Source organism: Pseudopipra pipra, chromosome 27 (assembly GCF_036250125.1).
Source record: "Pseudopipra pipra isolate bDixPip1 chromosome 27, bDixPip1.hap1, whole genome shotgun sequence".
Classification (NCBI taxonomy): Eukaryota; Metazoa; Chordata; class Aves; order Passeriformes; family Pipridae; genus Pseudopipra; species Pseudopipra pipra.
In genome coordinates, this window is record NC_087575.1 from 5057329 (window position 1) to 5084657 (window position 27329).

General features: G+C 68.5%; 3 protein-coding genes and 1 long non-coding RNA gene across 10 annotated transcripts; 1 reads left to right on the forward strand and 3 right to left on the reverse strand.

Annotated features, from left to right (window-relative positions):
- Positions 1-367: 367 nt before the first annotated feature.
- On the reverse strand, positions 368-7253 carry SLC5A5 (solute carrier family 5 member 5). 2 transcript variants are annotated; one of them, XM_064637391.1, is made up of 16 exons: positions 6689-7253; positions 5609-6633; positions 4958-5421; positions 4792-4857; positions 4477-4528; positions 4262-4329; positions 4028-4182; positions 3681-3821; positions 3304-3433; positions 2957-3045; positions 2759-2871; positions 2516-2586; positions 2169-2255; positions 1405-1607; positions 764-867; positions 368-684 (listed from the first exon to the last, which is right to left on the reverse strand). In XM_064637391.1, the coding sequence occupies exons 3-16, from the start codon at positions 5330-5332 to the stop codon at positions 455-457; spliced, it is 1884 nt and encodes a 627-aa protein (XP_064493461.1). In that variant the 5' UTR covers positions 5333-5421; positions 5609-6633; positions 6689-7253; the 3' UTR covers positions 368-454. The 2 variants fall into 2 exon arrangements, with proteins under 2 accessions (XP_064493461.1, XP_064493462.1); XM_064637392.1 differs by having other exon boundaries at positions 4958-6633.
- Positions 7254-7305: 52 nt separating this feature from the next.
- JAK3 (Janus kinase 3) lies at positions 7306-16647 on the forward strand. The gene is given in 25 exon segments (XM_064637395.1): positions 7306-7393; positions 7670-7879; positions 8241-8364; positions 8455-8566; positions 9009-9154; positions 9385-9667; positions 9759-9881; positions 9966-10123; positions 10356-10467; positions 10654-10840; positions 11202-11326; positions 11406-11549; positions 11622-11706; positions 11800-11933; positions 12500-12517; positions 12519-12639; positions 12715-12866; positions 13275-13425; positions 13495-13634; positions 13833-14022; positions 14123-14247; positions 14457-14629; positions 14710-14827; positions 14933-15043; positions 15135-16647. Coding segments are annotated over 24 exon segments (3351 nt in total). The 5' UTR covers positions 7306-7393; positions 7670-7677; the 3' UTR covers positions 15252-16647.
- LOC135403389 (uncharacterized) lies at positions 11856-13854 on the reverse strand. 2 transcript variants are annotated; one of them, XR_010425393.1, is made up of 3 exons: positions 13682-13854; positions 13486-13547; positions 11856-12046 (listed from the first exon to the last, which is right to left on the reverse strand). It is a non-coding gene; the product is annotated as an uncharacterized LOC135403389 (long non-coding RNA). The 2 variants fall into 2 exon arrangements; XR_010425394.1 differs by having other exon boundaries at positions 11856-12065.
- FCHO1 (FCH and mu domain containing endocytic adaptor 1) lies at positions 16615-26933 on the reverse strand. Of its 5 annotated transcripts, none has more exons than XM_064637385.1 (28): positions 26632-26933; positions 25907-25981; positions 25147-25238; positions 24983-25057; positions 24768-24909; positions 24538-24690; positions 23751-23855; positions 22724-22822; positions 22535-22631; positions 22350-22394; positions 22198-22270; positions 21651-21672; positions 21438-21492; positions 21166-21344; positions 21069-21093; positions 20882-20944; positions 20736-20778; positions 20542-20633; positions 19845-20459; positions 19352-19470; positions 19142-19247; positions 18944-19055; positions 18709-18867; positions 18367-18499; positions 18058-18257; positions 17345-17409; positions 17099-17263; positions 16615-16899 (listed from the first exon to the last, which is right to left on the reverse strand). In XM_064637385.1, exons 2-28 carry the CDS (start codon positions 25931-25933, stop codon positions 16877-16879), a joined length of 3084 nt encoding a protein of 1027 aa, XP_064493455.1. In that variant the 5' UTR covers positions 25934-25981; positions 26632-26933; the 3' UTR covers positions 16615-16876. The 5 variants fall into 5 exon arrangements, with proteins under 5 accessions (XP_064493455.1, XP_064493459.1, XP_064493457.1 ...); XM_064637389.1 differs by having other exon boundaries at positions 18709-18864; positions 26632-26931; XM_064637387.1 differs by lacking the exon at positions 26632-26933 and adding an exon at positions 26065-26085.
- Positions 26934-27329: the final 396 nt, after the last annotated feature.

Below are 27329 nucleotides of genomic sequence, written 5' to 3' on the forward strand. Positions count from 1 at the left end.
CGTGGCTGCACGTGTCACCTGAGTGGGCGGAGCCTGGCAGGTCTGACCCCTTTGTTACCTGGTGGCTTCATCAGGGCAGAACCCATTGTTACCCGGGTGTAACCCATTGTTACCCGGGTGTAACCCATTGTTAATAGGGTGTGGCCTCTTGTCCCCTGAGTGGGCGGGGCTTAACAAGGCGTGGCCATTGTCACCTGGGTGGATGGGACTGACCAGGGCAGCTGTTTCCTCCCTCCTCCCCCAGCACCCGTCCCCCTGTCCCCCCAGTTTGACCCCCCCTCCAATTCCAGTTGCACCCCCCAAGAGGCTCAGCCGTGTCCCCCCCATCCCTGCAGCCCCCCAAGGACAGGCTCCTCCCAGGATCAGCTCCTCCTTTATTGGTAACCCCGGGACAGGGCTGTGTCCCCTGTCCTGCTGTCCCCCCGCAGCCAGGTCACCACGTCCCCCCGTCCCCCTACACATGGGTCTCCTGCACCAGCAGCTCCGTGGCGGCTCCGGGCTCAGGGGGGTCCCAGGAGGGGCTCCCCTCCCCTTCCAACCTCTCTGGCAGCGCCCGGGAAGCTCCAGCCTTGTCCAGGGGCTCGTCCCCGGGGCTCCTGCCCCCCGGGGGGAACCCCGAGGGCGCGTTCCTCACGATGTCCCACCACAGCACCCCCGGGGGCCGCTGCCTCTGCCGGGTGGGCCCTGCCGGGAATGGGGGGTCAGGGAGGGGGTGCAGGGACGGGACCCCCCCCATACCGGGTCATGGCCCCCCCCGGCTCACCTGGCAGGGAGCTGAGCAGGACCCCCACCCCCACCGTGCTGAGGGTCCCCAGCGCCCCGTAGTACAGGTAGGACATGGAGTAGAAGTCACCCAGGATGGCCGGTCTAGGGGGGGACATGGGGACAGCGCTGTGACGTCACAGCCAGCGGGGACAGGGGCGTGACGTCACAACGGACAGGGAAAGGGGCGTGACATCAAAAGGAACAAAGAGAGCAGTGTGACATCATAAGGGACAAGGGAAGCAGTGTGACATCAAAAGGGACAAGGGAAGCAGTGTGACATCATAAGGGACAAGGGAAGCAGTGTGACGTCATAAGGGACAAGGGAAGCAGTGTGACATCATAAGGAACAGGGAAAGTGCTGTGACGTCACAGGGGAAGCACTGTGACGTCATAAGGAAAGTGGTGTGACGTCATAAGGAACAGGGACAGCAGTGGGACACCGAAAGGGACAAAGTAGGCACAGTGACGTCATAAGGAATGAGGGAGAGCACCGTGACATCCCAAGGGAAGCCGTGTGACGTCAGAAGAACAGGGCCAGCAGTGTGACGTCACACGGGACAGGGAAAGCACTGTGACATCACAACAAGCCACCCGCCCCCCCAGACACCCCCCGGCCACCCCTCAGCCACCCCCTCTCACCGTGTGGGCTCGGGGGGGTCCCCGGGGGGGCCGAGGGGCGCGGGCAGGGCGGTGCCGTTGGCGCCGGTGCCGTTGCGGGGGGGGCAGAGGGTGTCGAAGCTGGGCAGGACCCCCATGGTGGCCGCGCTGGGGGGGTACAGGGTGGCCCCCACGGCCACCCAGAGGGACAGGGCAAAGCCAGCAGCCAGGCCCCCCAGGACACCCTGTGGCACAGGAGGGGGGTCTGCACAGCCCAGGGGGGGCTGGGATGGACCCAGAGACACCCCTCCCAAAATCCCCCTCCAGACTCACAGCCAGGCTGCAGAGCGGCAGGACCCCAGAACCCCCCGCCCCAAAATCCACCCCCCTCCCAAAGTCCCCGGGCTCACAGCAGGAACATGCCCAGGACCCAGAGTGCCCCCCCAAAAAAAATTCCCACTCCCCAAAATCCTCCCCCAGGCACGGTTCTACTGCAGAGCTGCAGGATGCAGAACCCCCCCTCCCCAGAATCCCCCCGCCCAAAATTCCCCCTTCCAAAATCCCTGGACTCAGAGCAGGAACATGGCCAGGACCACAGAGTGCCCCCCCGCTGAAAATTTCCCCCTCCCCAAAATCCTCCCCCCTACTCCTGGCCATGCTGAAGAGCATGTCCCCAAAATCCCCCTCCCCAAAATCCCCCCGAGCCCCCCCCCTTCACAGCCATGCTACAGAAGGGCAGGGACACACCCAGGACCCCAGAAAGCCCCCCCCTCCCCAAAATGCCCCTCCAAACCCCCCCCACTCACGGCCGTGCTGCAGAAGGGCAGGAACATGCCCAGGACAAAAGCCCCCAGCAAGGGGCCGCTGATCACCCCCATCACCGTGAAGGAGCCCTGGGGGGGGCACAGCTCCAGTGAGGGGGCTCAGGAGCGCTCAGGGGGGGCTCGGGGGGGAGCAGGGGGGTGTTTGGCTCTGCCCCAGCCCCCCCACCTCGAGGGCTCTCCGGGTGCCAGCGGCGCGTGGCCGAGTCCTGCCCGGCCGGGCAGAGCCAGCACGGGGGGGCTGGGGGGGCTCGGGGGGGGTTTGGGGTGGGTTGAGGGTGACCTCGGCCCCCCCACTCGGGGCTGGGGTCAGAAGGGGAGGGGGGTCTCACCTGCAGGACGCCCCCCCCCAGCAGAGAGGACAGAGCTGCCACCGTGATGCACGAGGTGCCGTAGGTGAGAGCTGTGGGGAGACGGGAGAGGGTCGGGATGGGGTGGGATGGGAGGGGTGGGGTATGATGGGATGGGATGGGATGGGATGGCGTGTCCCAGGGTGGGGGGGGTAGCATGGCAGGGCCTGGCACAGCACGGCACATGCCAGGCTGGGGTGGCAGGGCCCGGCCGGGGGCACTCACAGAGCCCCTTGGAGATGAGCGTGAGCTTCCTGGGGGACAGCGAGGGCAGCCGCGGCTTCACGAAATCCTCCACGGTGACGGCGGCCATGGCGTTGATGGAGGTGGAGGCCGTGCTGGGGGCGGGGGGCACCGCTCAGCCCCGGCCCCCAGGGGGGGAGCAGGGGGGGCACCCCCTGCCCTGGGGACCCCCGTGCTCACCTGAGGGTCCCGCTGTAGGCACAGGCCAGGAACAGCCCCGGCACCCCCGGGGTGGTCTCGAAGATGTCCAGGACCAGGTAGGGCATGTACTGCAGGGGGAGGGGGCTGCAGGACCCCGGGCAGGACCCCAGGGGACCTGAACACCCTCTTCTACCCCACTGCCCTCAGGGGGTGCTCAGGGGGGCAGGATCCCAGGGGACCCCAAAACCCCCTCTGACCCCCTCACCCTCCCACCCTCCTGCCTTGGGGGGTCCTCGAGGGGCTGGCATGAGGGGGACCCCAATGTCCCCTTCAACACCCTCGTCCTCCCACCCCGCTGCCCCCGGGGGTCGTGGAGGGGCCGGTACCTGGTCGGGGGCAGCGATGGTGCCAGCCAGGAGGGGGTCACAGTCCTTGTAGAGGGCAAACATGACGAGGCCACAGGCGACCGCGCTGGAGACGATGCAGAACAGCCCCACTTGATTCACCAGCAGCGCCCTGTGAGCACGGGGAGGGGGGTGAGGAGGGGGCCCGGCGGGGTGTGGGGGCCGGGCAGGGCTGCAGGGGCTGGGCAGGGGTGCCAGGTTCAGACAGGGTCCGTTCAGGGGTGTATAGGGGTTCATATAGGGCCCGTGTAGGGTCTGTGCAGGGGCACAGGGTCCATACAGGGGTACAGGCACCGGTCTGCCTTAGGGGACAAACTCACAGAGCGGGATCCAGACGATCCCAGCCCCCCTGGACTCACATCTTGGCCTCCCTCTCGGTCCTGCAGGCCACGTAGCGCTGCACCTGGGCCTGGTTGACGCCGTACATGGAGAGCCAGACCAGGGTCCCGCCCAGCAGGAAGGTCCACACCGTGTACCGGCTCCGCGGGTCTGGGTTGAAGCTGGGCACGGTGGCACAGTGCCAGGGTGAGGGGTGGGCTGGGCTGGCACCAACACCCCCCCGGCGCCCTGGGGCGAGGGGTGAGTGGGGCTGGTATCGACCCCTAAGCACCTCAGGGCAGGGGGAGCGGGGTCTGCACACCACAGGGTGGGGGGACTCACTGACCCCTGAGCAGGGGTCTGCACACCACAGACTGGGGGGACTCACTCTCCAAAGTTTATCCTGGAGCTGTTGGCAGCGATGCCCAGCACCTTGGCGGGACCCCCCACCAGCAGAGACCCCCGGACGATGACGGCGATGAAGCCCGAGAGCATGACAAAGACCTGGAAGACGTCGGTCCAGATGACAGCCTTCATCCCACCCTGCGCCAGACGGAACCGATGGTGACCTCCAAGGACCCCCAGGGCCACCGGGACCCCCCCCAGGGGCTCCCCCACTCACGATGGTGGTGTAGAAGGTGCAGATGACCCCGGTGGAGAGCAGGGAGGCCCAGATGTCCAGCCCGGTCACTGGAGGGGAAGGGACGGTGCTGAGCAGAGCCCCAGTGAAATGTCACCTGTGGTGGGACAGGGCCGGGGTGTCCCCAGCGCAGGGACAGGGACAGGGACAGGGACAGGGACAGGGACAGGGACACACTGGGGAGCAGCCCCACACACCTTGGTTGAGGATCAGGGCGGGGGCGTAGATGACGATCCCCGTGTAGAGCATCTGCGGGAAGAGGGGGGGGTCAGCACCGCGTCCCACCGGCCCCGCGGGGACGGGGACGGAGCGTGACGGCGCTGGGAAAACACTGCGGCTTTCACTCCAAACAGGGCTCCCGCCGGGAGCCGCGCGCTCGGAGCCAGGGAAAACACGAGCACGGGACCCGAGGACGCTCCCCAGGGGCTCAGGGCAGCGCCGGCACGGCCGGGCCCGAACCCCTCCCCGCGTCCCCACCGTCCCCATCCCAGCCCCGCGCCGCCGGCACGCACCGTGGCCACCACGTACTGCAGGGTCCCGCACAGCCGGACGCTCCTGCTGAACCGCCGCTCCAGGTACTGCCGCAAGGACAAGGACACCGAGCACGTCGGGGCCGTCCCGGCAGCGGGAACCTTCCCAGGGCGGGATCCCCGTGTGCCCCCCCGGCCCCCTGCCCACCTCGTAGGTGCTGGTGAGCCCCAGGCGGTAGAAGACGGGCAGGAAGAGCTGGGCGGTGAGCAGGGTGTTGATGAGCTGTGCCATGCACATCCAGAGGAATTTGGCGCCGTACCGGAACGCCTCCGCCGGCACTCCCAGCACCTGGATGGCCGACATGAAGCTGGCGGAGAGCGAGAGCCCCACGGGCAGCGCCGACATGCGCCGGCCCCCCGTGAAAAAGTCCTCCGAGGTTTTCTGGCCGCCCCTGGCGAGGCCGTGGAAGAGCCCGATGCCCGTGGAGACGAGCAGCATCAGCCCGAAGACGCCGTAGTCCCAGAGGCTGAAGGTGAGACGCTCCGGAGCCCGGATCTCCGGGCTCCCCGTCGGGGCCGGCATGGCCGTGGCAAGGGGGGAGCCCCAAACCGGGCAACCGCGGGAGGACGGGGACACGGCACCCACGGCTAGGCCGGGACACGGAGACACCGCTGGAGGGTGAGAAAATTCCTTGGAATTATTGCCCAACCCCTCGTGCGGGAAGGAGGGAGCGCGGATTGGGGAGCAGGGCCCTGCCCCGCCCTGTTCCCTTCACACCCGTCCCGGGCCGGGTCTGTGCCAAGGGCTGCGAAGGGCAGAGCTGCACGAGGGACAACCCGAATTTGGCGTGGGAATTACCTCGATACCTCCTGTCTGCAGCCAAGAGAGGCAGCGCCTGGTCCAGCTGCTCCGGGGAAGCGTCGGCACCCAAAGGACACGTCCGGGAGGGAGGGAAGGAGGGGAGGGAGCGACCCCTCCCCAACCAGCCCAAACAAGGAGGGGCAGAGCCTCCGGCAGAGCCGAATTTATCTCCAGCCGAGGGAGGGGGAAAAACAAACCCAAAGGAAACCTTTACCCAGAGAAAAGCAGGTTGTGTGCAGGCAGCTGCCTGCGGAGCGGGACGGACCGGCTGCCGGGGCTGAGGAGCGGAGCAGGGGCTGCCCGGGGGTCCCGGGGGGGCTCGGTGGGTCCCAGAGGCTGCTGCGACGTCCTCGGAGGGCGCGGAGGGAAGGCTGTGCCTCGAGCTGCTCCAGCCCGTGGGTCAGGGGGACGGCGGGAGGCAGGTTCAGGCCGTCGGGGAGGGACCCTCAGTGGGGAGGACGGAGCCGTCGGGGGCCGTGGCCATAACCCCTTCCCTGCCGTGCCCCCGGCTCTGCTCACAGCCCCGGTGCTGCCACCACGTCCAGACCCCGGAGGGAGCCGGGCACTGACCCCCGGGAGCGCGGGCACAGCTCTGGCTCTGGGATTTGACGTGGCACCAGGCGTGGGGCTGGCCCGGCTTCCTCATTCCCTGGCACAAACACCGCTTTGTCGCGCCTGGCCCTCAGACAGGTTTGGGGATTTCCACCTCTCTGCCCTAAGCCCCGGGATTGAGATCAGATTTGGGACTGATTTGGTGCATCAGAGCCCTGATGTGGGGACGGAGCTGATGCAGGGGCACAGATTCCTCTGGTGGGTCACCATCGAGGCACAGTCCCCTCCAAGGTGCCACCACTGGGGCACCGTCCCCTCTGAGGCAGCACTGAAAGGCCACCATCCCCTCCAAAGCATCACCACAGGGGCACTGTCACCTCTGAGGCACCACCAGGAGCTCACTGTCCCCTCCAAAGCATCATCGTGGGGGTATTGTCCCCTCTGATGTGTCACTACAGGGGTATTGTCACCTCCAAGGTGTCACCACGGGGTCACTGTCACTTGTCACCACGGGGTCACTGTCACTTCCAAGGTGTCACCAGAGGGGGGCCATCCCCTCCATGGGGCAGAGGAGGGTCCCTGGGCCCTGCCTCCAGCCCTGGTGACACTGTCCCCATCACCTGTCCCCGGGGGCCAGGGCAGGGCAGGATCCCTTCCCTGCCTCGCCCCAGCGGTGCTTCTTCCCCGAGCTGGTTGGAGCAGCTCCAGGGGAAAAACGCCAAGATTTGGCCACATCCTGCAGCAGGTACGTGTGACACCACACGGCACCGGGCCCGGCACACGCCCAGCACTGCGATGGCACCCGGGGCACGACCGGGGAGAGGGGACAGGGCCGTCACTGGGGCACTGAGGGTCCCAGCAAGGGGGTGCAGGGAGGGGGCAGGCAGCATCCAGGCCCTCGCCCTGGGAAGGGATGCCCTGGGAAGGGATGCCCTGGCAGAGCATCACCTACCCCTGTGGTACCCACGGCACCGGGACAGGGGTCTATTGGGGTGCCCGGGGTGTGCCCAGGCTCCCTGCCCCTCACTCCACCCCGTCCCTGCACCCTGGGGTGTCTCCCCTGGTCCCCCCTCCCCTGCCAGGAAGCCACGCGCCAGGGAGGCCTCGGGCAGGAAGGAAGTCACCCGGGGGACTTTTTGTCTCTCTCCTTCACTCGCAGCCACCTACGCACCTCCAGAGCCCCGGCCTGGCGGCACACCCTGCCCGGGACCCCTCCCCGGCACGGCACAGGTACCACACGGGCACGGGGGGCTCCGGGGGATGGAGCCGAGCCCTCCCTGCGCGATGGGGCAGAGCAGGAGCGGCCGTGGGACAGGGTGGGAGGGGGGTTATCCCACCTCGGGACTCAGTTTCCCCTTCATCCCTCCCAGGAGGGGCCGATCCCAGCCCCGGGGGTGCCGCGGGTTCGATCGCAGGGTTTAACCCCGGGGAGGATGAGGAGGGAAGGGCAGGGAAGGGGAGCCGTGGGGCCGGGGGGTCACTCTGAGCCCCCCTCTTCCCCCGCAGCGCCCGCCATGGCCCCGCTGGGCGAGGACACGCCGCTGATCGGGGGCCGCTCCTGCAGCCTCTCCTCGGCCGAGCCCGGCAAGACCGGCACCCTGCGGGTGCTGCTGTACCCCCGGGCACCCGCCCCACGCAGCCCCCCCGGCGCCCTCACCTTCAGCTGCGGAGAGTTCACGGCCGAGGAGCTCTGTGTGCGCGCGGCCAAGGCCTGCGGTGAGCCCGGGGTGCCCACCCTGGGGCTGGGCAGCAGCTCGGGGTGCCATCCATGGGGCTGGGCAGCAGCTCGGGGTGCTGACCATGGGGCTGGGCAGCAGCTCGAGGTGCCATCCATGGGGCTGGGCAGCAGCTCGAGGTGCCATCCATGGGGCTGGGCAGCTGCTCGGGGTGCCGACTGTGGGGCTGGGCAGCTGGCCCCAGGCACAGGATCCTGGCTGTGGGCTCAGGTTACGGGCCATGGGCTCTGGTTCGGGGCTGTGGGCTCAGGGTACTGGCCGTGGGACGGTGGTCCCAGCCCTGGGATGGTGGCCCCGTGCCCGTCCTGGCTGGGGGTCCCAGCCCCACCCTCCACCCCCAGGCGTGCTGCCCGTGTGCCACCCGCTCTTCGCCCTGGCCACGGAGGATCTGAGCTGCTGGTTCCCCCCCACCCACCTCTTCACCGTGGACGAGTCCAGCAGCCAGGTCGTGGTGTACAGGATCAGGTACAGCCCCAGCACGGCCCCCAGGACCCTCTGGTGGATTCTGTGCTCTGGGGGATGCAGCACTGAGACCCCCCCTGCCGGCCCTGTCAGGTTCTTCTTCCCCAACTGGTGTGGACTGGGACAGTCCCACCGATTCCAGCTGTTGAATGACCGGGCCAGCCCCATCCTGGACTACCCTGTCATCGATTACCTGTTCGCCCAGGTGAGCCCTGCCAGGTGGCACCTCTGTCCCCGACTCCTGGCACCGCAGGTGGGGTCCCGTGTGGCTTCTCGGGTGTGTGGTACGTGTTGACCTCAGTGCAGTGATGCCCTTCATCGCCCTCGGCTGTGCCACCCTCCTCCTCCTCCAGCACCCACAGGTCCCTGCAGGATGTGGATCCTCTTACCTGGCTCACCTGGAGCTGCTCGTGGGGCACCCCAGGTTGCTGACATGGGGGTCACTGTGTCCCCTGGGTGGTCCCTGCCCCAGGGACAGAGCCGGGGAAGCAGCAGGAAACCAGAGCCCAGGGTGGGATGTGACTCACGCGGGCACTGGGACAGGGGGACAGTGTGTGGTGCCACAGACTGGGGGTCCTGTGGTGCCTCAGGTGCCCTGGCACGGCAGGAGGTGGGAGAACCCCCCCAAACCCTCGTGTTCCCCCCAGTCCCGCAGTGACTTCGTCGAGGGCCGCGTGGCCGTGGGGCTGAGCCTGCCCACGCAGGAGGAGTGCCTGGGGCTGGCCCTGCTGGACATGCTGCGCATCGCCAAGGAGGAGAGGCAGAGCCCCGACCAGGTCTGCAGCCACGTCAGGTGAGCTGGGGGCACAGTGGGGCACTCATGGGACAGCCTGGCAACCACTGGGACAGCCTGGCATCCATGGGGACAGCCCAACACCCGTGGGGAACACCTGGCATCCCTGGGGAACACCTGGCATCTCTGGGGAACACCTAGGATCCCTGAGGAACACCTGGCATCCCTGGGGAACACCTGGCATCCCTGGGGACACCCCGTCACCCGCCTGTGCCTCCCGTCCCCGGCAGCTACAAGTCCTGCATCCCGGAGCCGCTGCGGAGCCAGATCCAGCAGCACAACTTCCTCACCCGCAAGCGCATCCGGCGCCGCTTCAGCAAATCCCTGCGGAAGCTCGGGGGCTGCCAGACCGACGGGCCCCACCTGAAGCTCAAGTACCTGCTGGACCTGGAGCGGCTGCAGCGCCGCCGGGCCGAGGAGAGTTTCCGTGTCCGCTCCCCCGGGTCCCCCGCGGGCATCACCATCCACGTGGCCGGGGAGAGCGGCGTGTCCTGGAGCTGCGGCGGCTCCGAGGTGCCGGGGTGGAGCGGGGGGGCTGCGGCGGGGGTCCCGCGGTGGGATGGGGTGGGGGGACGCGGCTGTCACGCCGTTTGTCACCCCGCAGAACCGGCAGCACTTCTGCGACTTCCCCGACATCGCCGACATCAGCATCAAGCAGGCGGGCGGGGAGGGCGGCCCCGCGGAGACCCGGCTCGTCACCCTCACCAAGGCGGACAACCGCGTGCTGGTGAGCCGCGGGGGTGGGCTGGGGAGCCCCCCTGGGGGGCTGGGGGGCTGGGGAGCTGACCCCCTCCTCCCCACCCTGCCCCAGGAGGTGGAGTTCCCCACGCTGCGGGAGGCTCGTTCCTTCGTGGCTCTCATCGACGGCTACTACCGGCTGACGGCGGACGCCCAGCACTACTTCTGCAAGGAGGTGGCCCCCCCCCGGCTCCTGGAGGACTTGGAGAACCAGTGCCACGGGCCCATCAGGTGGGTGCCGGGACCCCCCCTCGCCAACCCCAACCCGCAGGTGACAGGGGAAGGGGTCACCCGGGGGGAGCCACGGGGGCGGTGGGGACCAGTCTCCACCCCCCTCACTGGGGGGGGGGGACACGGTGGGGAGGGGGGGGCAGTGGGGGTCCCACGGTAGGGAGGGGAGGGCAGTGGGGGTCCCCGGGGGGTGTCCCCGAGCGGGGTCCACCCCCAGCCCTGCCTTTCACAGCGCCGAGTTCGCCGTGACCAAGCTGAAGGCGGCCGGGAGCCCCCCGGGGCTGTACCTGCTGCGCCGCAGCCCCCAGGACTTCGACAGTTACCTGCTGACCGTCTGTGTCCAGGTGAGACCCCCCCTGCACCGGGGGCTCCGGGGGTCCCGTCACTGGGAGAGAGGGAAACACTGACCTGGTGCCACCCGCGTGGGACGGGCACAGCCCCGGGGCTGCCGCAGGCACCAGCAGGGCAGCAGAGTTTTGGGGGCCTCTGGGGGGTCCCCACTCTGCTGATCCCGACTGATCCCCCCCCAGACCCGCTCCGGGCAGGACTACAGGCGGTGCCAGATCCGCAGGGACGAGGAGGGACACTTCTGGCTGTCGGGGGTGTCGCGGAGGTTCTGCAGCCTGAGGGAGCTGCTGGACACCTACGGGCACCGGGGGCTGCAGGCAGAGGGGGCCCGCATGCACCTGGGGGCCTGCTGCCCACCCCGCCCCAAAGGTGACACGGGGGACGTCACAGAGAGGGTGCTGTGAGGTCACAGATTGGGCTGTGACATCACAGAGCGGGCTGGGAGGTCACGAGGTGACCTATGACATCATAGAGGGGATGGTGTGACAGCACACAGCTGCTGTGGGACACCAGAAAGTGAGTTGTGTGAGGTCACAGAGCGGGCTGTGACATCATAGAGGAGGGCTGTGGGACATCACAGGGTAGGCTGTGCCATAGAGCTGCTGTGTGACATCACAGAGCTGCTCTGTGATGTCACACAGCAGCTCTGTGATGTCACACAGCAGCTGTGTGAGGTCACCAGGCAGGTGCCCCCTGCCCTGCCCCCCCTCACAGCCTGTCCCCCCCCCAGAGAAGTCCAACCTGCTGATTGTTCGGAGCGGGGCCCCCCCGCCCCCCGGCTCCCCCCCAGCCCCCCGGCGCCGCAGCCTCCACCAGATGATGTTCCACAAGATCGACCCCCAGAGCCTGACACGGGTACAGGGGGGCCCGGGGCGGTGGGTCGGGGGGGGCACAGGGACAGGGACCCCCCAGGACCATCCCCCTGTCCCGGCAGGGCGAGAGCCTCGGCCAGGGCTCCTTCACCCAGATCTACAAGGGCGTCAAGCGGGACCAGGAGGAGCAGGAGGAGGGGGACGGGCCCCGCCAGACCACCGTGGTGCTCAAGGTCATGGACAGCAGCCACCGCAACTGCTCCGAGGTGAGGGGGGGGCACCGGGGGATGGGGGGGTGTCCCCAGGAGCCCCCCCTGAGCCGCCTGTCCCGCTCCCAGTCCTTCCTGGAGGCAGCCAGCACCATGAGCCAGCTCTCCCACAAGCACCTGGTCCTGCTGCACGGCGTCAGCCTCGGGAAGGACAGTGAGTGCCCGGGGGAGCACGGGGAGTGCCCAGGGGAGCACAGGGAGTGCCCAGCCCTGCTGTGCCCCAGGTGACCCCCCTGCACCCCCCCAGGTGTGATGGTGCAGGAGCTCGTCCGGCACGGCCCCCTGGACCTCTACCTGCGCAAGAAGCGGGGCGAGGGCTCGGTGACCACCAGCTGGAAGCTGACGGTGGCCAAGCAGTTGGCCTATGCCCTCAACTACCTGGTGAGCGGCTCCGAGTGCCCGTGTCCCACGGTCCGTGTGTCCTGCCGTTCTCCTCCGTCCTCATCCCATGGTTTCCAGGCATCCACGTCCTCTGGGTCCGGCTCACCCGCATCCTGCAGCAGCTGTGCATCCCTGGCACACATCCCACACACATCCACAGCTCCCAGGCATCCGTGTCCCATGGCCCCCACAAGTCCATGGCCCACAGCTCCCATCTATCCATACCCCACAGCTCCCATGTATCCATATCCCACAGTTCCCACGTATCCACACCCCACAGCTCCCACACATCCCTGTCCCATGGATCCCATCTATCCACACCCCACAGCTCCCACACATCCCTGTCCCATGGATCCTATCTATCCACACCCCACAGCTCCCACACATCCCTGTCCCATGGATCCCATCTATCCACACCCCACAGCTCCCACACATCCCTGTCCCATGGATCCCATCTATCCCATGCTCCCATGCATCCCTGTCCCGTGGCTCCCACACATCCCCGTTGGTTCCCTCCCATGGGTGGGGCCACACTGAGGGTCCTGGTCCCTCTTCCCCCCCTCCAGGAGGACAAGAAGATCACCCCACGGGAACGTCTCTGCCAAGAAGGTGCTGCTGGCACGGGAGGGGGACGCGGCCACAGGGACCCCCCCCTTCATCAAGCTCAACGACCCCGGGGTCAGCGTCACCGTCCTGGCCCCAGACAGTGAGTGCTGGGGGTCCTGGGGGGGTCTGGGATTGCTGCCCCCCCCAGGTGCTGAGCAGGGCCATCCCCCCCCAGTGCTGGTGCAGAGGATCCCCTGGGTGGCCCCCGAGTGTGTCCGGGATCCCAAGAGCCTGGCACTGCCCGCTGACAAGTGGAGCTTCGGGGCAACCCTCTGGGAGATCTTCAGTGGTGGGAACATGCCCCTGAGCCTGCTGGAGCCCCAGAAGGTGAGGCTGCCCCAGCCCCCTGCATCCTGACCCTCCTGCCCCATCCTGCTGCATCCCACCCCTCCTGCCCCATCCTGCTGTATGCTGACCCTCCTGCCCTGTCCCACTGCATCCCAATCCTCCTCTCCCACCCCTCCTGCCCCATCCTGATCCTCCTGCCCCACTTCACTGCACCCAGACCCTCCTGCCCCACTTCACTGCACCCAGACCCTCCTGCCCCATCCCTCCTGTCCCGTCCCTTTCCATCCCAAACCTCCTCTCCCCTTCCATTGCATCCCAACCCTCCTGCCCCGTCCTGCTGCACCCGGGCCCTGCTCACTCCCCCAGCTTTGGGGCTGTTCGGGGGCTGTTTGGGGTGGCCCCAGACACCCCCCAGCCACCCCGGGCCCCCCCTTCCCACCCCTGCAGAAGCTGGATTTCTACCAGAGCCGGCTGCAGCTCCCGGCTCCCAAGTGGCCGGAGCTGGCCACGCTCATGGCCCAGTGCATGGAATACGAGCCCCAGCGCCGGCCCTGCTTCCGCGCCCTCATCCGCGACCTCAACAGCCTCATCACCTCCGGTGGGCCCCGGGGCTGGGGAGGGGGGCACGGGGGACCCCCACAGCGCCCTCACCACCCACCTCCCCCAGACTACGAGCTGCTGTCGGACCTGTCCCCCGCGGACGTGGCGCTCCGGGACAGCCTGTGGGGACACGAGCCCCTGGCCGTGAGCCGGGACCCTGAGCACTTCCAGGAGCGGCACCTCAAGTACATCTCACTGCTGGGAAAGGTCTGGGCCCTGAACCCCAAACCTCAGTGCACCCCCCCCTCCCTCACCTGATTCGGGGCGTGGAACGTCCTCGCTTTGCTGAGAAACGCTTGGATTGTGCCCCGAGAGCGGGATCTTGGGAGGGATAACAGGCACTGGGAATATGGGGGGGGGGCTCTGGGACACATCCCTCGTCCCAGCCCGGCCCTCCCCACGCAGGGTAATTTTGGGAGCGTGGAGCTGTGCCGCTACGACCCCCTGGGGGACAGCACGGGCGAGCTGGTGGCGGTGAAGAAGCTGCAGCAGGACTCGGCCAAGGAGCTGCGGGATTTCGAGCGGGAGATCCAGATCCTGCACTCGCTGCAGCACGACTTCATCGTCCGCTACCGCGGCGTCTGCTACAGCCGGGGTGAGCGCGGGGCGGGCAGGGGGCGGGCAGGGGGCGGGCAGGGATCCCGCACCCCGGCTCTGCCCAAACCCCGGCCGGAGGGTGACGGATGTGGCTCCAGGATGGCGGGGGCTGCGGCTGGTGATGGAATTCCTGCCCAACGGCTGCCTGCGGGATTACCTGCAGAAGAACCAGCCCCACCTGGACCACAGGGCGCTGCTCCTCTACGCCTGGCAGATCTGCAAGGTGGGGTCGCGGCGGGGGTGGCGGCAGCGGGGGTCCTGCTCTCCCAGGGTGGGGGTGGATCAGTGCCGTGGATCGCCCAGGGGGTCGTGGTCCAGCCGGGACGAGCCCCCAGGGATGCTCACTCGAGGGGCCGTGGTCCGGCTGGGGTGTGGTTCAGCCCCCCGGGATGCTCCGGGGTCCCGGTTCCCGTGAACATTCCATCCCGGCAGGGCATGGAATACCTGGGGGCGCAGCGCTGCGTGCACCGGGACCTGGCCAGCAGGAACATCCTGGTGGAGAGCGAGAGCCACGTCAAGATCGGGGATTTCGGGCTGGCCAAGCTGCTCCCGCAGGACAAGGACTATTACGTGGTGCGGGAGCCCGGCCAGAGCCCCGTCTTCTGGTGAGAGGGGGAGCACGGGGGGGGCCACGGGGGGCTGCAATCCCAGCTGGGTCCGGTGCTCAGCGTCTCCCCTCGGGCAGGTACGCTCCCGAATCCCTGGCGGAAAACGTCTTCTCCTGCGCGTCCGACGCCTGGAGCTTCGGGGTCCTGCTCTACGAGCTCTTCACCTACGGCGACAAGAGCAGGAGCCCCTCAGAGGTGAGACCCCCCCGGGCTGGGGTCCCGCTGTGCCCCCTCCCCGGGGCTGGGGTCCGTTACCTGTGGTCGGAGCCCCCCCGGCTGATCCCGGTGCCGCCCCCGCAGGAGTTCCTCCGGATGATGGGCACCGGGAAGCCGGCGCAGATCATCTGCCACTTGCTGGAGCTCCTCAAGGACAACCGGCGCCTCCCGGTGCCGCCCGGCTGCCCCGCGGAGGTGCGAGCCCTGCCCGGGCTGTTGGGGGTCCCGAGGGGGGTCCTGGGGGTCCCCCCGCTCCCCTGATGGCCTCCCTGTCCCTTGTCCCCAGGTCTACTCGCTGATGATGAGCTGCTGGGCCTTCGCCCCCGCTGCCAGGCCCGCTTTTGGGGAGCTGTCCCCCAGGATCGAGGCGCTGCGGGACGGTCGGAGCAAAGCCCGTGGGTAGAACCCCCTCCCCCAAAACTCCCCCCCGGCTGGGACCCCCGGACACCCACCTCCCTCCTCAGCACCGTGTGGCCACAACGACGCTTCAGGGAGCTCTGAGGGGCACAGCGTGGGGGGGACGAGACCCCCATGCCCCTCTCCCATGGCACACAGATCCCCCCCTCGAACTGCCCCTTGGCTTCCCCCCTCCCCTTCTGCCTGTTCCTGCCTCCACCATGGCAAATTCAGCCTTATTTTATTAAAGTTTGGTAAATTTTGCAGCTGGGGTGAGGTGAGGGCGTGCCTGGGGAGGGGGGACACGTGGGGAAGGGGGGTGTGGGCGTCTGGTTGCTGTGGAGCTGCTGGGAGAGAGCGGGTGCCTGTGGCACATCCCGGTGAGGGGGCCCCAGCTTGGCACTGTGGGGTCAATGCCCACCCCAGTGGGCTCAGGGGATTCCTTTGCTCCCACCCTGAGCCCATGATCCCCCCCAAAACCAGCCCCCTCGTCCCTGCACCCCCTCAGAAAGGCTCCAGACCCCAAATCCTCATTAGCAACACGCACTCGTTTCTTCTCCCTCTGCCGCCTTTGGCCACGGGAGGGCAGATTTGGGGTGAAACCAGACAGGAACAGGCCCGGAGCAGCACGGAACTGAGTCCCAGAGCTGGGATTCAGCATTCCAGACATCACTGCCCTCCTGGAAGGACCACCCCTGGGGTCCCCCTTCCCAGTATGGAGCAGCAGCTACAGGGGTTGGGAGGGAACCACAGCCCAGGGGCTCCTGGGGTGGTTCCTGCCAGCTCTGGATCCTCCTCAGTGGCCCTAAAAGATGCTCAGACCCCCTAGAAGATGCTCCCCCAGCCAGGGGTGGAACAGCACCTGCCCCAGCCCCAGGCTGCAGGAGGTGTCCCTGAGATCCCACCGCAGCCCATCCCTGTGCTCCCACCGCTGGCTGAGCTTCCCAGCATTCCAGGGGCTCGGGAACACCCCCATGAGGCTCCCTCAGAATTCCTGCCCCAGGTCCTGGGGACAAACTCCTGCCTCTCAGAGTTCACCAGGGGTGATTTAGTGGCCAAGAGGAGGAAAAGTCAGGGATCACTGGGGCCCCCCCGGCACTTGCCAGGGCCCGGAGCAGCACCGGGAAGGACCGGCAGCTCGGAGGAACTGGGAATGTCGTGCACCAAGGGGGTGGGCACAGCCCCAGACCCCCCCAGAGAGACCCCCTGGACCACCAGAGCTCCCCCAGAGCCAGCTCAGTGCCACCCTCACACTGAGCCTCTCCCGGAGCAGCGATCCCAGTGGCACCAGTATCCTGTGGGAATCCTCCCCCCGCCCGCTGCCACCCACCCACCCACGGGCACAAAAGGAGGTTATTAGAAAATAAAGGTTATTAGAAAATAAAGTGTTTAATAAAAGAGCAGCTCCTGCTCCCTTCACAGCACGGAGGAGGGCGAGGGGGGGGTCTGACAGGGTGACAGCCACGGGGAGGGGGAACAAGGAGAGGAGGAGGAGGAGGAGGAGAGGAGGAAAAGGGGGGCTCCCACCCCACAGCACCCCCTCCCCTCCCCAGCCGGCCTCCAGCCAGTGTTTCAAGTTCACACAACCAAGGGGGAAGCCCGGGGGGCTCGGAGGGTCCGGCAGGAGGTGGCTCAGGACCCCGCCAGGTAGATCCCTGCGGAGGAAAGGTGGTGAGGAGGGGTGGGGGGAACATCCCTGGCACGAGGATGGGTCCACAGTGGACCTTGGGGAAGGAACAGGGAAGGGACCCTGTGCACCTCAGGACACAGGGGATGGGGAGAGGACCCCTTACCCACCAAGGCTGTGGGGAAAGGACCCCACGCCCCCGGGGTGTGCCCCCTCCCCAGCTGTACCTGTAGCAAACCTCTTCTTGACCAGCGACATGCGGTACCCGGCGCTCGCCAGCTCCACCTCCACCCCCGACAGGGTGCTGCCCTCGCTGCTGAACTGGGCGGCCACGGGACTGGGCTTACTGGGCCCCCCCAGGGGCTCCCAGCTGGCCGAGAGCCGGCCACAGCCTGGGGGGACAGCGGAGGGGTTGGGGGGGTCTGGCCCCTGCGCCCCCCTGCCCCGTGCCCTCAGGGTGGGCACAGACTCACCTCCCTGCCCCGGGGCACCGGGGACGTCCAGCAGCTTCCAGAGCAGCCTCTTCTCCTCCAGGTTCCTGCCGGGACACGGGAGTGCCCTCAGACCCCAAAGCCCCCCCCCACTTCATCCCGAACCCGCCTCCCTGCCCTCCTCACCCTGGCAGCACCCCCATTTCCCAGCTCAGGGTCTCAAATTCCCAGTTCAGCATCGCCATTTCCCAGTCTGGGGCTCCCCTCTCCCATCCTGGAGGGGTTTGGAACCCCATATCCTGTGTCTCCCACCCTGGTGGGCATTTCAGACCCCCAGTCCTGTGTTATCCATCCTGGAGTGGTTCAGGATCCCAGACCCTGCACGTCCCACCCTGGGGAGGATTGGGACCCCCACTCCTACGTTTCCCACTCTGGGCAGGTTTGGGACCCACTTCCCACTCTGGGGGTGGGTTGGGACCCCCCCTCCTGTGCTTCCCACCCCGGGGAGGTTCAAGATCTCCAGTTCTGTCCCTCCCAGCCCGGTGGGACTGTGACCCCAGTGCTGTGGGACTGTGACCCCAGTGCTGTGTGTCCCCCCCCAGTGCTGTGGGACTGTGACCCCAGTGCTGTGTGTCCCCCCCCAGTGCTGTGGGACTGTGACCCCAGTGCTGTGTGTCCCCCCCCAGTGCTGTGGGACTGTGACCCCCAGTGCTGCGTGTCCCCCCCCAGTGCCGGTCCCACCCCTGCCCCGGTACCAGCTGGCCGCGGGCTGCAGGCGGAGGTTGGTGAGGGGCTCCTCGACGGGCAGCAGGACGTGGACGTTGGCGAGGGGCACGGGCAGTGCCAGGGCGCCGGCGTTGTAGCCGTAGTCGACGCTGACCCGCGTGGCCCCGGGCGCGCAGTCCCAGCGCACGCAGAGCCGCAGCGGCGCCGAGCCGGGGCCCAGCCGCGAGAACTGCGGCACACGGGGGGCTCAGGGGGGCACCCAGACCCTCCCGCCCTCCAGGGGGGCTGCTGGGGAGGGTCCCAGCTCTCCTCACACCCAACACCCCCCCGGGGCTCACCTGGTACTTGAGCAGAGCCACGTTGTAGTAGGAGGCGGCCGGGCTCTGCTCCGCCTGCCGCTGCAGCTGCCCCGTCAGCGCTGCCATGTTCAGCCAGAAGTCCCTGGTGCTGGGGTCGCTCTGGGAGGGGTCGCTGGGGGCACGGGGTGAGAGGGGCACCCCCAGAACCCGGCACCCCCACACCCAGCTGCGCCCACCGGCTCCCCAGGACACCCGGACCTCCGGGGACCACACGTACCCCACCGCCATCCCCCTGTGGCCGTGCCCACCCTCTCCCAGGGTGCCCGTGCCCCCTGCCCCGCTGCCCCCCCCGCCATGCAGGGTGTCCCCGCGGCCCCCCACCTGTAGAGCAGATCGGTGTTGGGCAGGAAGTGCTCGATGGCCCCCGTGTTGAGCAGTCGGAAGCTGAGCACGGGGGGGGCCGCGGTGCCGCTGAACACGCGGACGATGCCGGCGGGGAAGGACATGGTGAGCTCCCCCGTCACCTTCACCAGGCAGCTGCTGGGGACAGGCCGGGGGTCAGCGGGTGCCCCAGGCAGGACGCAGTGGCTGGGGGACCCCCGGGACCCCCCCGTACCTGTCGGCGTCGCGGCCCTTGAAGTAGGCGTGCACGTACTCGGTGAAGGCGGTGGCCACCGGCAGCGCGTCCTGCGAGCCCAGCACCACGGGGCTGGGACCCCGAGACAGCCCTGGGGGGGGGCCAGGGGGCACACGGGGGGGTCAGAGCACGGGTGGGACCCTCACCCCACGCCCCACGAGCCCCCCCGGCACCCACCGAGGGCCGGCTGGGACACGGCGAAGAAGCCGCGCTCGCTCAGGCTGGCGGGCGCCGAGTGCGAGGGGCCGCAGCTCCAGGAGGGCGAGGGGCTCAGCGAGCGGGACTGCCAGGGGAGACAGGGCAGGGAGGGGGGGTTTGGGTTCAGAACCCCCCTTTGGGGGGGTCCCAAAGCCAGGCCCTGAGCCCCCCCCAGCCCCGGGCACCCACCAGGTCGCTGTTGCTGCCCACGGCAGGGCCGGCCGGCGGCCGCTTGGCGCGGGAGCGGCGAGGGGGGGCCACGAGAGGGACGTCCCGGGGGGCTGCGCTGGGCCAGGCGGGGAGAGAATCTGGGGGGGGGCACGAGTAGGGGGGTGAGGAGAGAGCCCTGCCGTGGCAGGACACCCAGGGGGGTTCCTGCAGGGGCTCATCAGTGCCGTGAGTTGGGCAGGTCTCAGCCCCGTTCTCAGCTGGGTTGGGAAGGGGAGACGTCAGGGGTAATGGGGGGGTTAAAATAGGGGTAATGGGGGAGCACAGGTAAGGGTAACGGGGCAGGGTTAAGGGTATTGGGGGGTAGAGTTTGGGGTAATGGGGGGCACAGGTAAGGGTAACGGGGCAGGGTTAAGGGCACTGGGGGGCAGAGTTTGGGGTAATGGGGGGCACAGGTAAGGGTAACAGGGGGCAGGGTTAAGGGTACTGGGGGGCAGCTCCCCCCTCCACTCACCCGGCTCCGACTGCGACGTGGGGGCCCCCAATGTGCCCCCCTCACTCAGCCTCGTCCCCGACCCTTGGCAGGTCCACGGAGAGGGGCTGGAGGACTCCCCCCCACTCAGGGGGGCCGGCGAGGAGGAGGAGGAGGAGGCCGAGTTGGAGGAAGGACACGTCAGCGGGGGCTGGTCCCCCCCGGGGCTGCGGGGTCTGACCCACGGCGGGGGCTCCCCAAAAGGGTCGGGCGAGGGGGCTTCCCGGGGGGCTGGGCCGCTGAGGCAGCGGCTGCGGCCCCGGGGAGCAGCCCCCCCGTCCCCCCAGAGCCCCTCGGCCCCGGGGCCGCCGAACACGGCGAAGTTGGGGGGCTCGGGGAGGCGGCCGGAGGGGCTGTGGGGCCGGGGGGCCCAGGCACCGGGGTCCCGGGGGCTGGGGGGCCGGGGGGGGTCCGGGAGGCCGCCCTGCTTGGGGAGGGGGCTCTGCGGCGTCCCCGGCTGGGGGGTCCAGGGTCTGGAGTCCGGGGAGGGTCCGGGCGCGGGGTGGGAGGGCGAGTCCAGGCCGGAGTCCTCCACGTTCTCCGGGGAGGAGGAGGAGAAGGGCGAGGAGGAGGAGGTGAGGACGTAGGCACGGGGGGCTGCGGGAGAGCCCCGGTCAGAGCACTGGGGGGGGACACGACACATGCCAGATATCCCCCATCCCACCCCCCAAATCCTCACCCGGGAAATCCTCGGCTTCGAACGCCGACTCCAGGGGGGGCCCGAAGAGAGCGGCGGGGGGCACCGAGTCCGGGGGCATCTTCCCAGGGCCGCTGTGCCAAGGACAGAGGGGGCGGCTCAGTGCCCACCCGGGACCCCCCCAAGGATGGGGGGACCACCCCATGGCACCCCAATGTCTCCCTGATCCCACGTACCTGTTCACCTGTGCTGCGGGGAGACCCCTCCCTGCGCTGTCACCTATGGGGAGAGGGGACACTGTAGAGCCACTGCACCCCCCCCAGGACCCCCAAATATCCCTGGGACTCCCCCACACCCTCAGGACCCCCCAGCCCAGCCTCACCCGCCGCCAGCGTCCCCTCGGGGTCCGTGTCACTCGGGGCCGGGGTCAGGGATGCCACGTGTCCTACAGAGGGACAGGGACAGGCAGTGTTAGGGGACGCGGAGCCACGGGGACCCCAAAGCTGTGGGGTGGCTCAGGAGGGCCGGGATGTCCCCGGGGTCTGGCACATCCCCACGGTGACACTCACGTGACGACTGTCGCCTGACGGTGCCCTGCAAGAGAAGGGGACAGGGGTCAGGTGGCCCCGGCGGTCCCGGGGGGTCCCACGGCCTCCCCCAGCTCACCCCAATTCCGGGGGGAAGGATGAGGTTCCCCACGGTGGCCTTGAGCTGCTCCACGGAGGCCTCGGCGCTGCCGGGTCCCTCCCGGGGCTGCACCGGTTTGATGTGGACGTAAAACTTGCGCGGTTCGTCCTCGTCGTAGTCGGAGTCGCTGGAGGAGCAGCCGGGATTCTCCGCCTCGGCTGAGCCCCCCCGTCAAGGCAATTCCCGGTGCTTGGAATGCCCCCCGGACACCCCAAAAATCCCCCCCCTCCCGTCCCTCAGCCCAAGGATACTGCGGGCGATGTCGGGGCGCACGGTGAATCCGTCCTCGTCCACCTCCGGGCAGCCCTGTGGGACACACCCGGACAGGCTCTGGCTTCCCAGCGCTCCCAGCACGGGAGTGCCCGCAGCATTCCCAGGGCTGGCACTGGGATACTCACCAGCATTCCCAGGGCTGGCACTGGGATACTCACCAGCATTCCCAGGGCTGGCACTGGGATACTCACCACGTCGTTATCTGGGGATTCCCTGGGGAGTGACGGGGGAAGCGTTAGATGCTCAAGTGGGGAAGTGATGCAGGACGTGGGATGCGGGGATGTGGGAATTCAGGGATGCAGGATGCAGCATCTGGGAGTGCAGGGATGCTGGGGTGTGCAGTATGGGGGGGTGGAGATACAGAGATGCAGGGATGTGGGAACTGAGGGACGTGGGAATGCACGGATGCAGGCATGCAGGGATACGGGAATTTCAGATGCAGGGATGCAAGGACGCAGAAATTCAGGGATGCAAGGACGCAGAAATTCAGGGATGCAAGGATGCAGAAATTCAGGGATGCAAGGATGCAGAATTCAGGGATGCAGGACGTGGGGTGCAACAGTGCAGGGATGCAGGAATGTAGGCACATGAGGACACTGGGAGGGAGCCATACGAGGACACTGGGACGTGGGATGTGAGGACACTGGGATGTGGGATGTGAGCACACTGGGATGTGGGATGTGAGCACACTGGGATGTGGGATGTGAGCACACTGGGATGTGGGAAGCAGGATCTTACACAGCATCACGCTCCCTCTCCTTACGGCTCAGCCCAGGGATCCGGAAAGCTTTACTCCGGCTCCTCTTGGGTCCTGGGAAAGGGGGGGGGGGCAGAGTGAGGAACAGCCCCCCCACCCCCCAGAATTCCCAGTTGGATGCAGACGTACTTGCCTTCCTGCGCTGGGGCCAGCCGGTACTCGTCGAAATCCAGCGCTCCTGCCACGGATCAGGGATCAGCCCAGGATCGTGGGATCCACCCTGGCACGGGGGGGTCCCCCCCCCTCACCTGGCAGGGGTCCCCCCCCCTCACCTGGCAGGGGTCCCCCCCCTCACCTGGCAGGGGTCCCCCTCCTCACCTGGCCGCTCCCTCCCCGTTCCCTTGCTCTCCGCAAACCTCCGGAGCAGCATCTCGGTGCCGATGTTCTCCACGTTCTGCTTGAATTCCTCGTGGACCTGGGAAAAAAAAAAGAAGGGAGGGGGGGACACAAATGAGACACAGAGGAAAAGGGGGGAACAGGAGGGGGGTTCACCCAGCTGGGACCCACCTGCCCGATCTGGACGTGCGTGTCCTCCACCGAGTGGGAGTAGGAGCCGATGAGCCCCTTCATGTGGCGGAGATGGGCTTCTTCCACCTCCTGGAAGCGCTGGAGCGGGAAAGGGGGGGGGTCAGGAAGGGTGGGATGTCCCCAGGGATCAGCAGGTGGGCAGGGAAAGGGGTTTGGGAAGGATGGGACACCCCCAGGGGTTGGTGTGTGGACACAGAGGGAAGTTTGGGAAGGGTGGGATGTCCCCAGGGCTTGGCAAGGCCAGGGTGGCACGTTGCCAAGGGACAGCATCCCCAGGGAAGGGTGGCCAGGAAGGGGGGAATATCTCCCAGGAATGGTGTACAGTCAGGGTGGCATCACCAGGGAAAGGGGCTTGGACAGGGTGGCACATCCCCAGGGGATGATATCCCAAGGGAAGGGTATTCCCAGGGATTGGCATCACCAAGGAGTGGGGCTCTGCCAGGCTGGCACACCCCAAGGGCCAACACCCCCAGAAAACTGGGATCATCCAAAGTGGCACTTCCACAGGGAATGGGGCTCATCCAGGGTGGCACAACCCCACAGAAGGATGCTCTGCCAGGCTGGATCATCCTGCTCCCTGCCTCCACTTCACCGGGAGTCTGAGGAGTGCCCTGGGCCCCTGGCTCCTGCATCCCACCCCTTCCCACCCTCCAGCAGTGCCCACCATGGGCAGATCCCAGCAGTGCTCCCCATTCCCAGCCCAGCAGTGCCCACCACGGGCAGATCCCAGCAGTCCCAGCCCAGCAGTGCCCCCATTCCCAGCCCAGCAGTGCCCCCATTCCCAGCCCAGCAGTGCCCCCATTCCCAGCCCAGCAGTGCCCCCAGTCCCAGCCCAGCAGTGCCCACCACAGGCAGATCCCAGCAGTCCCAGCCCAGCAGTGCCCACCACGGGCAGATCCCACCATTCCCAGCCCAGCAGTGCCCACCACGGGCAGATCCCAGCAGTCCCAGCCCAGCAGTGCCCACCACGGGCAGATCCCAGCAGTCCCAGCCCAGCAGTGCCCACCATGGCCGAGTCCAGCATCCTCTGCTCGAAGTCGGCCCGGGCCGCGTTGTACTTGTCGACCGCCCTGCGCAGAGCCTCGCCCGCCTTCCGGGACTTGAGCTCCGCCTGCGGCACCCCCGGGGGCACAGCGGGGACAGGGGACATCCACGGGGACAGGGGACATCCATGGGAACGACAGGGAGCGTCAGAGAGCGGACAGGGACCATCCAGGGGGACAGGGACCATCCCAGGGGGACAGGGACCATCCACGGGGGTAACAGGGCTCAGCAGAGAGGGGACAGGGACCAGTGACAGGGACAGGGATGACAGTGGGGACAGGGACCATCAGAGAGGGGACAGGGACCACGGGGGAAGGGACGGGGACCACCAGGGAAGGGACAGGGATCATCCCAGGGGGACAGGGACCATCAGGAAGGGGACAGGGATCATCCACAGGAATGACAGGGATCATCAGAGAGGGGACAGGGACCACTGAGGGGGGACAGGATCCACCTGGGGAGGAAAAGGGACCATCAGGAAGGGGAGAGGGACCACCCAGGCGGGACAGGGACCACTGAGGGTTGAGACAGGGACCACTGGGACGGGGACAAGAACCACAGGGAAGGGGACGGGGACCACTGCGGGGGCACTGGGACCACCCCCAAGGAAGACAGGGACCATTTAGGGGGGGGTCAGGCACTATCAAGGCAGGGACAGGAACTCCCATCAGGGGACAGGGACCCCCAGGGAGGGGGTCAGGGACTCTCTGGGAGGGGGACAGGGACACCTGGGAGGGGGGGGGTCTCACCTTGTCGATCTCCTTCTGGCTGGTGCCCTCCTTGCGCAGCCGCTCGTACTCCTGGCACTTGCTGTGGTAGCTCTCCTTGGACTTGGGCAGCAGCTGGGCCACCCCGTGCAGGAGCTGCACGGCCTCCAGCGTCCCCGACACCTCCTCCTTGGACTGGGGGGGGCACGGCGGGGTGGGCAGGGGGCTCTGGGGCACCGGGGAGGGGGGCGGGGGGGGGAACAGGGCAGTACCTTCTTGTGCACCCGGCCTTGCTCCTCCCCGTAGCGGGAGATCTCCTTGATGAGGTCGTGCAGCTTCTTCATCAGCTCCAGGTGGCACAGGGCCAGCTTGTCCGAGGAGATGCGGAAAACCTCCCACAGCGGCGCGAAAGTCCTGGGGGGGGGGCATGGGAAGGATCAGCGGGGTCCCCCCCGTCACCCCGAGGTGCTGCAGACCCCCCTCGTACCCCAGCTGGGTCCCGTTGGTGGCCATCTTCGACAGCTTCACCATGGCCTTGGCGTAGTTCTCCTCGATGGCGGCCCTGGGGATGGTGGGGGGGGGCTCTGGGGGTGGAGCCGATGACCCCGGGACCCCCCCTGCCCACCCCACGGTGACCCCCCGCCCCGGTACCTCTCCCGGACGAAGTCAGCCAGTTCCTTGGTGGAGATCTGCCCGTGCTTCATGTTGTGGTAGAGCACGTCGAAGCCGTGGTTCTTCTCGCCCTGCCAGGGGACACCCCCCCCTCTGTCAGCTCCCAAACCCCACCCAGCACCCCGCGGGGTGGGACCCCCACCCACATTCCCCCTCTCCCAGGACGGTGCCACCACCGGGAAGCACCATTTGGGGTGGCCTGAAGGCCCCCCGGGGTGCACAGGGGGGTGCTGAGCCCCCCACCCTTCCCTGGATGCTCCCCGGGGAGCAGAGGCAGGAAGGGCTGGGCTGAACCCCGGCGTTCCTGGGGGTTATTTTGGGTGCCCCCCACCCAAATAGGGTGGTTCCCCCCCTATCCCAGCCGGGCTGGGGGTGCAGGTGGCACCACGGGGGGAAACTGAGGCAGGAGGAAGAGGAAGGTGCCGGCAGCTGCCAGAGCCCGGCAGAGACCAACCAGGAAGCACCGGCCACGCGACTTCCCCCCGCCCAGGGCACCCGGGAGGGCCGGGGATCCCCAGGGAGGGGGGGCAGGGATGGCACCGCAGCCGCGAGACCCCCACCGAGACCCCCAAGCACCCCCCCCCCCGCCCCCCCCAGCAGTTAATTTGCAGCTTTAACGAAGGTGTCAGGCCCTGAAAACCAACCTCTCCCCAGGGTGGGGGGGCCCCCTGCAGTGGGCCCAGAGGGTGGGGGGCACCCGAGGCGGGGAGGCACCCAAGGGTGGGGGGTCCGGGCTTACCCAGAAGTGCTCGGTGAAGTAGGACATCTTGGAGGGGGGGGGGCGCGGGGACCCCACAGCTCAGCTCCCGGCGCCCTGGGGGGACACCAGGACCTCAGCGGCGGGGTCTGGGGGTGCTGAGCGGACCCCCCCCCTCCCCGCACCACGCCTGCACGCACCGCTAATTATCAGTTTTCCCGGGAAAACGCAGCCTCGTGGCCATGGAAACCGCAGGCTCCCCCCTGCCGCCCCCCCCCCTCCCCACCGCGGACCCCTCCCCAAGGTGTGTGTCACCCAGGGGTGCCGGGGGGGGCTGTGGAGGGTCCGGGGGGGGCCCTCGGGGCCGCGCTCGGCCCGACACCAGATACGCAGATCAATAATAAATGAGCGGCTGCTCCGTGCGGCGGCGGCTGCTCCCACACCCGGCCGTGCCCGTGGCCCCCAGTCCCCCCCCGAAACAGCCCCCAAAAACACCCCCCGCCCCGCCCGGGAGCCCCCGCCCCCCACAAAGAAGGACCGAGGTGTCCGGACCCCCCCCTCGCCCTCCCCGACCCCCAAATGGGCCGTGCTGGGGGTCACCCAGGGGAGCAGCCCCCCCGGCACTCAGCGGGGGGACCCCATAGCTGAGCCCCCCCCGGCTGTGCCCCCCCTCGGCCCCGCTCCCCATCATGCACCGCAGAAAAACAGGAAACCCCGAAAATTCGCGCCTCGCTGGTGCGACGGGGAGGGCCCCCCCCGCCACTCACCCTGGGCTCTTGGGGGGCTCGCGGGGCCCCCCCGATCATCCTCGGCGCGCCGGGGGTCTGGAGGGGGGGGAAAGGGGGAGTCAAGGCACGCGGCAGCCCCCCCAAAACCCGCTCCGAGCCCCCCGGCTCGGTCGGTCCCTCCGCACGGACTCAGCCACCTGTGTCACGAGCGGGGCGGGCTCAGCGTGGCCCCCCCCACTTCCCCCCTGTCAAAGCGTGGGGGGAAGAGAGGCGGGGGGGTTCGGGGGGGGGTGTCAGGGCCCGGCGGACCCCCCACCCCCCCGGGGGTGGCCGCAAACGCCACGAACCCGCCGCCGGCCAAAGTCCCCCGGGGGAGGGGGAGGTGGCCGCGGCCACCGAGTCCCCGAGCGGGACGGGGGGTGCGGGGCGGGGGGGCTGCGGCAGAACCCCCGCTGGACCCCCCCGCGCCCCCCGCCCGGGCGAGCTCCGAGCACCCGCAGCCGTGACCTTCAGCGGGGCGCGGGGGGCGCGGGGGGGCGCGGGGACCCTCCCGAGGGGGCGCGGGGGGTCCGGGGGGGCCCAGCTCGGGGAAGGGCCGCACCTCTGCCGGAGGGGGGGCGCGGAGGGGGGGACTGTGCACCCCCAAACCCTCCCGGGGCAGCGGGAGGCACCGCGGGGGGCTCGGGGCGCGCACCCCCCCAAATAAAGGAGGGAAAGCGCTAAAGCGAAGCTCCTGC